Below are 12,657 nucleotides of genomic sequence, written 5' to 3' on the forward strand. Positions count from 1 at the left end.
CTATTTCTGAAACAAAATGCTTTCTCTTTTCAAAGGCATTTCAGACCTGAACAATCAGTTGGACAACTTCTTTGTGGCTTTGGGTATTCTGAAATTACTCTTAAGTCTACTTCAGTGATTGGATCCAAATCAGAATCTTAGAATTGGATGTCTGTGCCCAGAAATTTCTAAAGATGGAGGAATCTCTAATTTCTTTTCAGCTTCTTAGGTTCACTGTGCTCAATCTTTTTAGCTGGTTTTAACATCAGTCCTACCTCTATCTTTCCTGTGTGTCTCTATTCCCAGATGCCTATTTTATAGTATCCAAAAATTTTTTTCATTTAAATTGAGAGGCAGTATGGTGTAGTGTTGGATGTTAGACCCAAACAGCTTCATTTTGAATTCTGGCCCAGCCTCTAATAAGCTGCATGACTTTGAATAGTTCCTTCATCTCTCTGCGCCTCAATTTCTTTATCTGAAAAATGAAATACCTAAGGGGCCGGGCACAGTGGCTCATGCCTGTAATCCCAGCACTTTGGGAGGCCAAGGCGGGCGGATCACAAGGTCAGGAGATCAAGACCATCCTGGCTAACATGGTGAAATCCTGTCTCTACTAAAAATACAAAAAATTAGCCAGGTGAGGTGGCGCGCACCTGTAGTCCCAGCTACTCGGGAGGCTGAGGCAGGAGAATGGCGTGAACCCGGTAGGGGGAGCTTGTAGTGAGCCGAGATTGTGCCACTGCACTCCAGCCTGGGCGACAGAGTGAGACTCCGTCTCAAAAAAAATTTTTTTTTAAAAAAAGAGATGCCTAAGTTCTCGTAGGGTTGTTCTAAGGATTAAACGAGTTAATATATGTAAAGTAATGAAGAATCTCTTAAAAGATTTCTGTGAAGGATCCTCCGATACTTCTTTTGCTATATGACACAGTCACAATTTTTATGGTGCTTTTCACTTTTTCCCTAGCTTTTCTATTATTTGAAAGAATATATAGGTTCCCCTTTAAAGAAATTGGTTCTCTACATTAATGACTCAGTTTTTTTTTTTAATGTAAATGTGATAGGGACTTTAAAAAGTAACGGATTCTGAATTTTTTGATGCCCAAGCTTCCCAAATTTTTTCACAGCACACATGTTACATGGTAAATTATACAACATATAGTAGTAAATGACTGGATAGCTAGGGCTGCCCAAGGCTGGCAATGGCTATTGGTCACCAAGAGCTTAGAGCAGTCACTTGGAGGACTTGTTAAAATACAGATTGCTAAACAACACTTCCTAAGTTTCTGATTCTAATAAAGTTTGTATTTAACCAAATCAGTTTGAAGATGATGCCATTGATGCTGGTCTGAGGAATCACAGTTTAGTAGTTACTTCTTTAATGTTCTGTATCCTGGTGTGGTAGGTAGAATAATGGCCCTCCAAAGATGTCTGCATCCTAATCCCCAGAACCTTTGAACATGTTACCTTACATGGCAAAGGGACTTCACAGATGTGATTAAATTAAGGACTTTGAGATCATTGTGAATTATCTAGTTGGGCTCAGTGTAATCACCAGGGTCCTTAAAAGAGTAAAAAGGTGGCAGGAGAGAGAGAAAAACAGACAGACAGACAGACAGAGGAAGAAGTGACCATGGAATAATGGCCAGGGAGATTAAAGACTTTGAGATTGAACAAAGGGGCTATGAGTAAAGGAATGTTAGTGCTTCTAGAAGTTGGGAAAGGTAAGGAAATGGATTCTCCCCTAAACCCTTTAGAAAGAAATAGTCTTGATTTTTTAGCCCAGTGGTACCCATGTTAGACTTCTGACCTATCAACTGTAAGATTATAAATTTGTGTTGTTTTCAGCCACTAAGTTTATGGTAATTTGTAGGCACCAATAGAATACTAGTACATCTGTAACCAGTTCTGTTTACCAGTTCTCTTTGTGCTAAAAGTTCCCAGTCTTAGCTCATGACATCAGCTCATAACAAAGAGTAAATAAAAACACAAAAGGCAAGAGCTCCCTTATTTTTCTACCATCAAACTGTCAAAACTACCAGTATGTTAACCCATGTTTTTCTTCCCTTTTATTACATTGGAGGAAGTACCCAAACTTCTATCAAAACCTGATCTGTTGGCCTTTGTTTGATCCCATTCTGTATTGCCCTGTTTTTTTTAAATTGAAGTTATATATATGTATATGTGTGTGTGTGTATATATATGTATGTATAATTTAGCATCTAAATATATATATTTTAATTTAGCATGTTTAAGATGGAGAGCACCCCTTCAATGATTAGGAGAGACACAAGATGGAAATAATGGTTTTATTACTCATAGGTCCAGGGTACGTGATATACCTGGAGGCCATACGCGGAGGTCAGGGAGCACTTCAGAGGGAAGGAGACGGAGAGAGATCCATGGGTTAATGCCTTCATTGAGGTCTAAGGCCTTATCCAAACAGGTTTCTCACTGGGCGATTTTTCTTTAACACTTAATAATTGTATACATTTATGGTACAGTATGATTTTGATACATATGTACAATGTATAATGATCAAATCAGAGTAATTAACATATCTGTCACCTCAAATATTTATCATTTCTCTGTTGAGAATGTTAAAAATCTTATAGCTCTTCGAAAATATGCCCTAAATTATTGTTAACTATAGTCACCTTGCAGTGCAATAGAACAGTAGAATTTATTTCTCCTATATAGCTGTAATTTTGCATCTGCTAGCCAATCCCTTCCTATCGTGTCTCACACTTTTCAGCCTCTAGTAATCACTATTCTATCTCCTTCTGTGAAATCAACTTTTTTAGCTTTCATGTATGAGTGAGAACATATGATATTTGTCTTTCTGTGCCTGGCTTATTTCAGTAACAGAATTATCCTCCAGGCTCATACATTTTGCCTTGTTTGACAGGATTTCATTGGTTTTTGTGGCTGAATAGTATTCCATTGTGTATATATACCACATTTTCTTTATTCATTAATCTGTTGGACATGTAAGTTGATTCCAAATCTTGACTATTGTGAATAGTGCTGCAATAAACATAGGAGTGCAGACATCTCTTCAACATACTGATTTCCTTTCTCTTGGATATACACCCAGTAGTGGAATTGCTGGGTTGTATGGTAGTTGTATTTTTTAGTGTTCTTTTTTATATATGTTTTATGTCCTGTAAAACATTTTTGTTAGTCTTAAACAGCATCAGTATCTTTATCCAAATATGTATGTACTCTTCAGTTCTCTTCCTTCCTTCTTGGATTTGCCTAATTCTTTTGTTTGTTTGTTTTGTTTTGAGACGGAGTTTCGCTGTTTTTGCCCAGGCTGGAGTGCAATGGCATTATCTCGACTCACTGTGACCTCCACCTCAAGTGATTCTCCTGCCTCAGCCTCCCGAGTAGCTGGGATTACAGGCATGTGCCGCCACACCTGTCTAATTTTGTATTTTTAGTAGAGATGGGGTTTAGTTGCTCCATGTTGGTCAGGCTGGTCTCCAACTCCTGACATCAGGTGATCCCCCCTCCTCGGCCTCCCAAAGAGTTGGATTGCAGGCATGAGCCACCGCACCCGGCCCATTTGCCAAATTCTATCTGACAACATTTTGTTTTTGGTTGAATTATTGCTGTTAGTATATATATTATTACAGTTGTGCTGGCAAAAATATTCGCAAAACTTGTTTTCTGAAAGTGTTTTTATTTTTTTCTTTAGCTTTTGAGGTATATTTTCATCAGGCATAGAATTATAGTTTGGTGATTTTCATACTTTAAAAATGCCATTTTATTTTATTCTCGTTTTAATTATTTCTTATGTAAAGGTAGCCATTCCATTTTGTTGAAGAGACAAAATTGTTTCTTTGAAAATAAGGTAAATTTCTGGCCAATTTTAAACTTTTCTCATTGTCTTTTTCAACATCTTGACTATACTGTGCCTGGATGTATCTATGTGTTTTGTGTTTATCCTGTTCATGGTTTGTAGAATTTCTTGAGTTTGTGAGTTAATGTGTTTCATCAATTTGGAAAGTTACCTACCAGTATTTCTTCAAAATACTGCTTCTGTCCTATTCTTGGTTCCTCTCCTTTAGGTCTCTGATTATATTAATACTGTTTCTCCTGGATTGTGTACCTGCTTTCCTCTGTGTCCTTCAGTCTTACTACTTTCTCCCAACTTGCCCAGTTCACTTGTCTTCTGTTAGGCTGAGCCTAGTAGGCAGAATCTGCCGGTAGATTCATGTAATGCATTAATTTTAGTTATTGTATTTTATTTTGTAGTATTGTGTTGTGTATAATTTCCACTTGATTTTTAATAGATTTTTGGTCACTGCTGACTTTTATCTTTCCTTCTGTTTTTTTTTGAATGTTAATCATGGTTATTTTAAAGTGTTCATATGTTAAGTTCAATACCTGAATCACCTGTTGCTCTCTTTCTGTTTTGTAATTTTTTTTCTCTTGGCTTTCAGTCATTTGATTCTATTTTATAACGTGCTTTGATTGAATGCAATCTGTTGGTACTATTTTATAGAATGCTTATAATCTTTGATTGAATTAAACTAAAAATTATAGTAGCCCAATTTTTTAAATGGGCAAAGTGTTTGAGTAGACATTTCTCAAAAGAATAGTGATCAATACAATAAACACATGAAAGAGGTGCTTATGAATATTTTGTTATTAAGGAAATGCAAATCAAAGCCACAGTGAGATTCATACTCACTGGGATGGCTACAATCAAAACATGGATGGTAACAAATGTTGGCAAGGATGTGGAGAAATTGGAAACCTTATGCATTACTAGTAAAAATGTACAGTGGTGCAATTGCTTTGGAAAACAGTTTGGTCGTTCTTCAGAAAGTTAAATGCAGCATTGTTTTTAATGGCATTTTCATTAGAGAAATCTTTTCTGATTCATCCTAAAGAAAGTATGCCTCACCCATTGTTCTGTATCACTTTACTATATTTTTCTTTACAGAAATTTACTTAATGTATTTATGTATTTGTTTACTTTGTGTATATATGATATCTGCCCCACTATACTATAAGCTGTATGAGAGAAGGCATCATGTTCACTACTGTATTCCCAGGGCTGAACACAGTTATCTGGTACATAGTAGTAGCTTAATAAGTATTTGTTGAATGAATGCAGTCACACTTTTTCCCCCAAGTGTTTGTTTTTTAGAAGTTTTATTCTACCAAAAAAGCTGAGAAAAATAGTGCAGTGCACATTTGTATACACTTCACTTGGATTTAACAATGAACATTTGCCACATTAACTTTCTATCTTCCTCCGTATGTAATATATCTGTGTGTGTGTATATATGTGTATGTATCAGTTTGTCTTCATCTCTATACATGATTTTTAGCAGTAGAAGTGAACCATATGAAAGGAAGTTGCAGTCATAGCATTTTTCTCAAAATAATTCCTTGTTTATCTCCTATGAACAAGGTCATTCTACTACATAGCATGATATTGTTAAGAAGTTTAACACTGAAACAGTGATATATTTTTATGTACAATATTCAGATTTACCCAGTTGTCCCCATGTCTTTCATAGCTTTCTTTTTCCTTTTGCTCCAGGATCCAATTTGAGATTTCATATTGTATTTGGTTGTCGTGTCCTTCTATTTTCTTGTAATTGAAAATAGTACTCTTAGTATAATTTTTCCTTTCATTAAATTTATACTTTTTAAGTGTTCAAGCTGGTTGTCTTGTTGAATGTCTGCAATATGGATATGTCTTGATTGTTCATGATCATATTTAGGTTACACATTTTCGGCAAGAATGGTACACAGATGATGATGTACTTGTCATTCCATTGGTAAGAGGCTACATGATATCAGTATGCTGCTAAATTTGGTCATTTAGTTAAGATAGTGTTTACCAGATCTTCCCATTGTAAAGATACCTTGTTCCCTTTGTAAAAAAAAAAAATCTACTTTGATACTTTTCAAATATCCTGTTGACCAACAATGTTTCACTCAGTGTATTTTAGCATGCATCAATGGCCCTTGTCTGAATCAGTTATTACACTGGTGATAATTTTATCATTCCTTCTACATTTATTAGCTGTCATGTTTTGATAAAGAACTTTCCCTGTCCCCAACACATGCATCTTTTTAAAAATTTCATTTTTAATTTAATGTATTATCAATTACTGTTACTATTTTTAGGCTTATATTGTCCCAAATTTAATGTATTATGAATTACTGTTAACTATTTTTAGGCTTATATTGTCCCGAATTTGGCCATTGGATGACCCCTGAGAATGGTTCCTTTGTTCGCATCAGTCTTTGAGCACTGACTGTTCTGCTCTGGTGGAGAATGATACTTAGAAACCAAAAATGTGGGCACTAAGAGTGCTCATAATTACTACAGTGTCATTGCTTCTTATAATGGCCTTTTCACAGTGGACAGAGCTAGGATGACATTTTTAAATAGGCAAACAGACAAATATATACATGTTTATTTAAGTAAATTTGTTTTGATAACTCAAGTTATCCTTAAGGTCCCTTTACATATTTGTTGCTTCTTTTTCTCACAGTGAAAAACAACTTAAATATTTGCTCACTTTTACTATCTGAAATATATAAAAAATACTACAACCAACAACAACTTACTAAGATACGTTCTAGATTACTTTCAGTGTTTTTCCTTTTGTATTTAGTTGGTATGTAATAAATGTATGTATTACTGGGATACAGTGATATTTTGTTACATGTATACATTATATAATGATCAAATTGGAGTAATTAGCATATTTACCTCAAACACATCATTTCTTTATATTGTGAACAGTGAAGATCTTCTTGTAGCTTTTTGCAAATATACAATAAATTATAGTTAACCGTATTCACCCAACAGTGCTGCAGAAGGCAGGAACTCATTCCTCCTGTCTAGCTATAGTTTTGTGTCCATTAACCAACTTCTCATTCTCCCCTCCTACCTCCCTTTCCCAGCCTCTGATACCCATATTTCTACACTATACTTCCATAGGCTCAATTTTTTTTAAGCTCCTGCAGATGAGTGAAAACGTAAGGTATTTTTCTTCCTGTGCCAGATTTATTTCTCTTAACATAATGTGCCCCAGGGTCATTCATATTGCCTTGAATAACAGGATTTCATTCTCCTTGTGGCTGAATAATATTCCATTGTGTATGTATAGCATGTTTTTCTTTATCCGTTCATCTGATGGATATTTCAGTTGATTCTATGTCTTAGCTATTGTGAATAGTAGCTAAGCTGCAATAAACATGGGGATGTAGGTATTCCTTTGATATACTGATTTCCTTTATTTTGGATTAATACCCAGTAGCAGGATTGCGAGAATTATTTTTTGATTCTCTTTTGAGTTTTTAAAGAAACCTCCACACTGTTTTCCATAATGACTGTACTAATTTACATTCCCACTAACAGGGTATATGAATTTTCTTTTCTCCACATCCTTGCCAGCACTTACTTTGTCTTATTTGATAATAATCTAACTGGGGTAAGATGATACCTGATTATAGTTTTGACTTGCATTTCCCTGAAGATTAGTGATGTTGAGCATATTTTTATATATTTGTTGGCCATTTGTATGTTTTCTTTTGAAAAATGTCTATTAAGATCATTTGTCCACTTTTTAATTGGGTTATTTGGTTTTTTGCTGTTGAGTTCCTTGTATATTCTGAATGTTAGTCCATATCGGATGCATACTTTGCAAATATTTTCTCCCATTCGACATGTTGTCTTTTTACTTTATTATTTTCATTGCTGAGCAGAAGCGTTTTAGTTTAAATCCCATTTGTCTATTTTTGTTCTTTCTTGCTTGTTCTTTTGATTTCTTAGCCATAAAATCTTTGACTAGACCAATGTCTTGAAGTGTTTCCCTTATAGTATTATGGTTTGATCTTATTTATAAGTCTGTAATTTATTTTAAGTTGATTTTTATATATGGTTAGAGATATGGGGACTAGTTTTGTCCTTCTGCATGTGGATATCCAAATTTTCGAGCACCATTTATTGAAGAGATGTCCTTTCTCCAGTGTATGCTCCTGGCACCTTGTCAAAAATCAGTTGGCTGTAAATACATGGATTTATTTCTGGGTTCTCTGTTCTGTCCCATTGGTCTATGTGTTTTTATACCAATACCATGCTGTTTTGGTTACTGTAGCTTTGTAGTGTATTTTAAAGTCAGGTAGTGTAATACCATCAGCTTTATTCATTTTGCTCAATATTGCTTTGGTTATTTGGGGTCTTGTGGTTCTGTATGAATTTTAGGATTGTTTTCTAATTCTGTGAAAAATGACTTTGGCATATTGATAGAGATTGCATTGAATCTTTAGATCACATTGGGTAGTATGGTCATTTTAACAGTATTAATTCTTATAATCCATGAGTATGGGCTGTCTTTCCATTTTTATTTTTTATGTCCTCTTCAATTCTTTCAGTGTTTTTGTAGTTTTCATTTTAGAGGTCTTTCACCTCCTTGGGTAAATTTATTCCTAGTTATATTTTTAATGTTTTATAGCTATTTTAAGTGGGATTGCTTTATTGATCCCATTGATTTCTTATTCAGCTAGATCATTCCTGGTGAATAAAATGCTACTAATTGTTGTATGTCGACTTTGTATCCTGCAACTTTATTGAATTCATTTATCAGTTCTAAAAGTATTTGTGGTGAAGTCTTTAGATTTTTCTATATATAAGATCATGTCATCCATAACCAGGATAGTTACTTCCTCTTTTTCAATTTGGATGCCCTTTATTTCTTTATTTTGCCTAATTGCTGTGGCTGAGACTTCCATTACTATGTTGAATAAGGGTGATTAAAGTGGGCATCCGTGTCTTGTTCCAGATCTTAGAGGACAGGCTTTCAGCTTTTCCCCCATTAAGTATGATATTAGCTGTGGGTTTGTCATATATTGCCTTTTATTGTTTTGATGTATGTTCCTTCTTTGCCTAATTTCTTGAGAGTTTGTATCATGAAGTGATGTTGAAATTTATCAAATGCTTTTTCTGCGTCTATTGAGATCATTTTATGGTTTTTGTTCTTCATTCTGTTGATGTGTTATATCACGCTGTTTGATTGGCATGTGTTGAACCATCCTTGCATCCCTGGGATAAATCCCACCTGATTGTGGTGTATTATCTCTTTAATGTGTTGTTGGGTTTGGTTTGCTAGTATTTTGTTGAGGATTGTTGCATCTGAGCTCACTGGCATTTTGGCCTGTAGTTTCTCTTTTCCTGTGTCTGGTTTGGGCATTAGGGCAGTGCTGACCTGAATGAATTAGGAAGAATTCCCTTAATTTCCAGTTTTTTGGAATAGTTTGAGAAGAATTGGTGTTGGTTCTTTTTTATATGTTTGGAAGAATTCAGAGGTAAAGCCATCTGATGCTGGGCTTTTCTTTGTTGGGAGACCTTTTATTACTGGCTTCATCCTATACCAACTTTGTGATGATAATAAGCCAGTTACTTTACTAGTCTTAGGCTTTTTTTTGTATTGTCTATAAATTGAGGATGATAATAATATCTATCTTACAGAGGTATTATATGTAAATCTTGACATGTTAAGCAGATGTTACAAACTATTATTGATGTATTTTAATAAATTTAATTTGAGAACAGTATATTGTAGCCTAGGCCTAAGGGTTAGGCTATTAGTTGAGAAATGCATGATACATAGTTGTGACAGTTAAATAGGAAGGACAGATATTATAAATATTTTAGATGAATAATATTTTAAAATTTTATATAGCTTTAAAAAATCTTTAAATGGTACTTTATGCTGTTGTTTCATAGTATGTCTGTGTTCCTTCTGTTACATCAATAGTTAATAACTCACAAATGAATGTAACTTTATAAAGTACTTTGACATATGTTGCTGAATTTGATTCTAAGAATCATTCTATGAGAGATTATTTCTACTAGGCCCCAGAGAGGTTAAGTAGTTTGTTGAAGATTATACAAGTTAGTAAAAGAACCAGTGTGAAACTTGAATCTCCATATTCCTATTCTAGTGATTTCTCCATTATTTTCTATTACATGGCAAGAAGTAATATATAGCAAGGAACAAATGTGAAAAACTGTTATTAGTCCTTTCAAAGAGTTACTATCTTTTTTAAGCATCTGCCTTAATAGAAGAAATAACCAAAACATGGAAGGGGACAGACTAATTTAGAATCTACTAATTATATAATTCATATATAGACTTAGTGGCATTTGAATATAAACTTTGGTAAATCTAAATATTTAGTGGCTGCAATTTGCCATAATATCATTAGTAGAACTGATAATAAACTCTTGCTTTCCTGCACCAAATTGTATTAGGCACTTAGTACATTTTGGGTGATTGTAAAATATTTTACAATAGAGCTGTTTCTTAAATGTTTTTAAATAGTATTGATCATGAAACTTTTTGAAATTTACCATCAGGCCAATGGTGGCAGAGTCTACATAGAACTATGCTTCGTGGTGTTCTGGGGAAAACCTTTCGACTTGTTGGCTATACTATTCAGTATGGCTGTATAGCTCATTGTGCTTTTGAATACGTTGGTGGTGTTGTCATGGTAAGTTTTTATGTTCAAGAATATTCATCTTAAATATATACTTCTTTTCAAATGGAAGGAAAATGTGTTTTTCCTTTTATTATAGTTGAAGTTATTTAATTATTAAAATGTGAAAGTTAAAACATAAAATATTTCTAAATATTGGAATAATAAGAGAGTGAGAAGGTATAAGGACCGTTACTTAAATATTTTCTGTATTCTGTTTCTAATGGGCACAAAAGGTCCTTTTGAATAGTAGAACAATAATAGTCGTTACCATTTATTGAATCCTATTTACTGTGTTTCAGGATATGTTTGATGTTTTACACTTACTAATTTAATCTTTTACACTTCTTTGAGATACTTATTAGTAATCCAGTATACACATGAGGAAATGAATTGAGAAAGCTTAAGTAACTTACTTGTTCCAGATCCCACAGTTAGTAAGTAACTTGAAATTTCAACACATATTTGTCCAGTTTTCAAAATTCCAGCTCATTACCACCATGTTTAACTGTAATTAAAACAAATTAATAATCTGTAATTAAGACAGATTATTCTGCCTAATGTCTATATTAAAATGTTAAAGTTGTTCCCTGTCCCCAACTAATACTTGTTCTTAATATTGTAGTGGGAAACTATGAACTGTGGTTGTTGATTCAAACCTTTTGTCATGTAAAGAACAAATTGATTGACCAGCTAGTCAGTTTTTTTTAATTGTTGTTATTACTGTTGTTTTTGTTTTTTTAAATTAGGTTTACTTTATCAGATTGATAGTCACGTAACTTCCAGTTAAGATGGAGTAATGGAAATATATATGTTTAACTCAAATTTCCCTTTTTTTTTTTTTTGAGACAGGGTCTTGCTCTGTTGCCTGGGCTGGAGTGCAATCGAGTGATCTCAGTTCACTGCAGCCTCCGCCTCCTGGGCTCAAAACAGTTCTCGTGCCTCAGCCTCCCAAGTAACTGGGACTACAGGGGTGCAACACCACGCCTGGCTAATTGTTGTATTTTTAGTACAGATGGCGTTTCACCATGTTGTCCAGGCTGGGCACGAACTCCTGGTGTCAAGTGATCTGCCTACCTTGGCTTCCCAAAGTTCTGGTTTTATAGGTATGAGCCACTGTACCTGGCTGAAACTTGCCACCTTGATTTTTTGTAAGTTAGATTGGTACTTACAAAGGTAGCAAACAAACTGTAATCATATTTCTTCTTATTTCTGCCTGAGTAGGAACTTTTGAGTAAAAAGTTTTATTTACAAGTAGAGTAAATGGAGACTGTAGTATTTAGATTTTTAAGGTGGCAATGATAATTTTTTCTGATTCTGAGGTAGAGGTTGAGTATCCCTTATGAGAAATACTTGGGACCAGAAGTGTTATGGATTTTAGATTTTTTTGAATTTTGGAATATTTGCATATGTATAATGAGATATTTTGGGGATGGGACCCAAGTCTGAACACAAAATTCATTTGTATTTCATATGTACCTTGTATGCATAGCCTGAAGGTAATGTTATATGCTATTTTAAAGAATTTTGTACATGAAACAAAAATTTTGACTGCATGTTGGCTATGATGCATCCCATGGGGTCAGGTATGGAATTTACCGTTTGTGGTATCATGTAGACTCTCAGAACATTTCAGATTTTAGAGCATTTAAAATTTCAGACTTTTTATTAGGGATACTCAACCTGTATATATCAAGATTATGGTTTTGAGACATACAAATAGGAAAACCTTTGATTGCTTTATTGTAAAGATGGGGTCTCTTTAGGTTGCCAGGTTTGGTCTTGACCTCCTGTCCTCAAGTCTTTCTTCCAAAGTTTTGGAATTACAGGTGTGAGCCACCATGCCTAGCCCTGAAAATCTTTAAAGTCCATGTCTTCATACTAGTATTTTTCAGTAGAAAATTTAAGTTGTAGCCCCATGAAATGAGTAAGCTATTCTCTTGGAAGAGGAAGATGGGCATAAGCTCATTGAGAATAGTTTAATACCATTTAGTAAATCATCATCATGTTCACTGGATTATATCTGATAGTAATAAGAAAATGAATCATTCTCCCATTCATTCAACCAATATGTATGGTTTATCAATTTTGTACCAAACATTGTTCTTGGCTTTGGTTATATAGCTGGGAACATGAGAGAGATCTCTGCCCTCATAGAACTGACAT

General features: G+C 34.3%; 1 protein-coding gene across 1 annotated transcript in view; it reads left to right on the plus strand.

Moving 5' to 3' along the window:
• IMMP1L (inner mitochondrial membrane peptidase subunit 1) overlaps positions 1–12,657 on the plus strand; it is an 83,275-nt gene that overhangs the window by 35,867 nt on the left and 34,751 nt on the right. Inside the window, exon 2 of the mRNA XM_025358484.1 lies at positions 10,373–10,506. Coding sequence (XP_025214269.1) covers positions 10,402–10,506 — 105 coding nt within the window. The 5' untranslated portion in view covers positions 10,373–10,401. The remainder of the gene's footprint in view (positions 1–10,372; positions 10,507–12,657) is intronic.

The sequence above is a fragment of the Theropithecus gelada genome, chromosome 14, assembly GCF_003255815.1.
Source record: "Theropithecus gelada isolate Dixy chromosome 14, Tgel_1.0, whole genome shotgun sequence".
In the NCBI taxonomy this organism is placed as follows: Eukaryota; Metazoa; Chordata; class Mammalia; order Primates; family Cercopithecidae; genus Theropithecus; species Theropithecus gelada.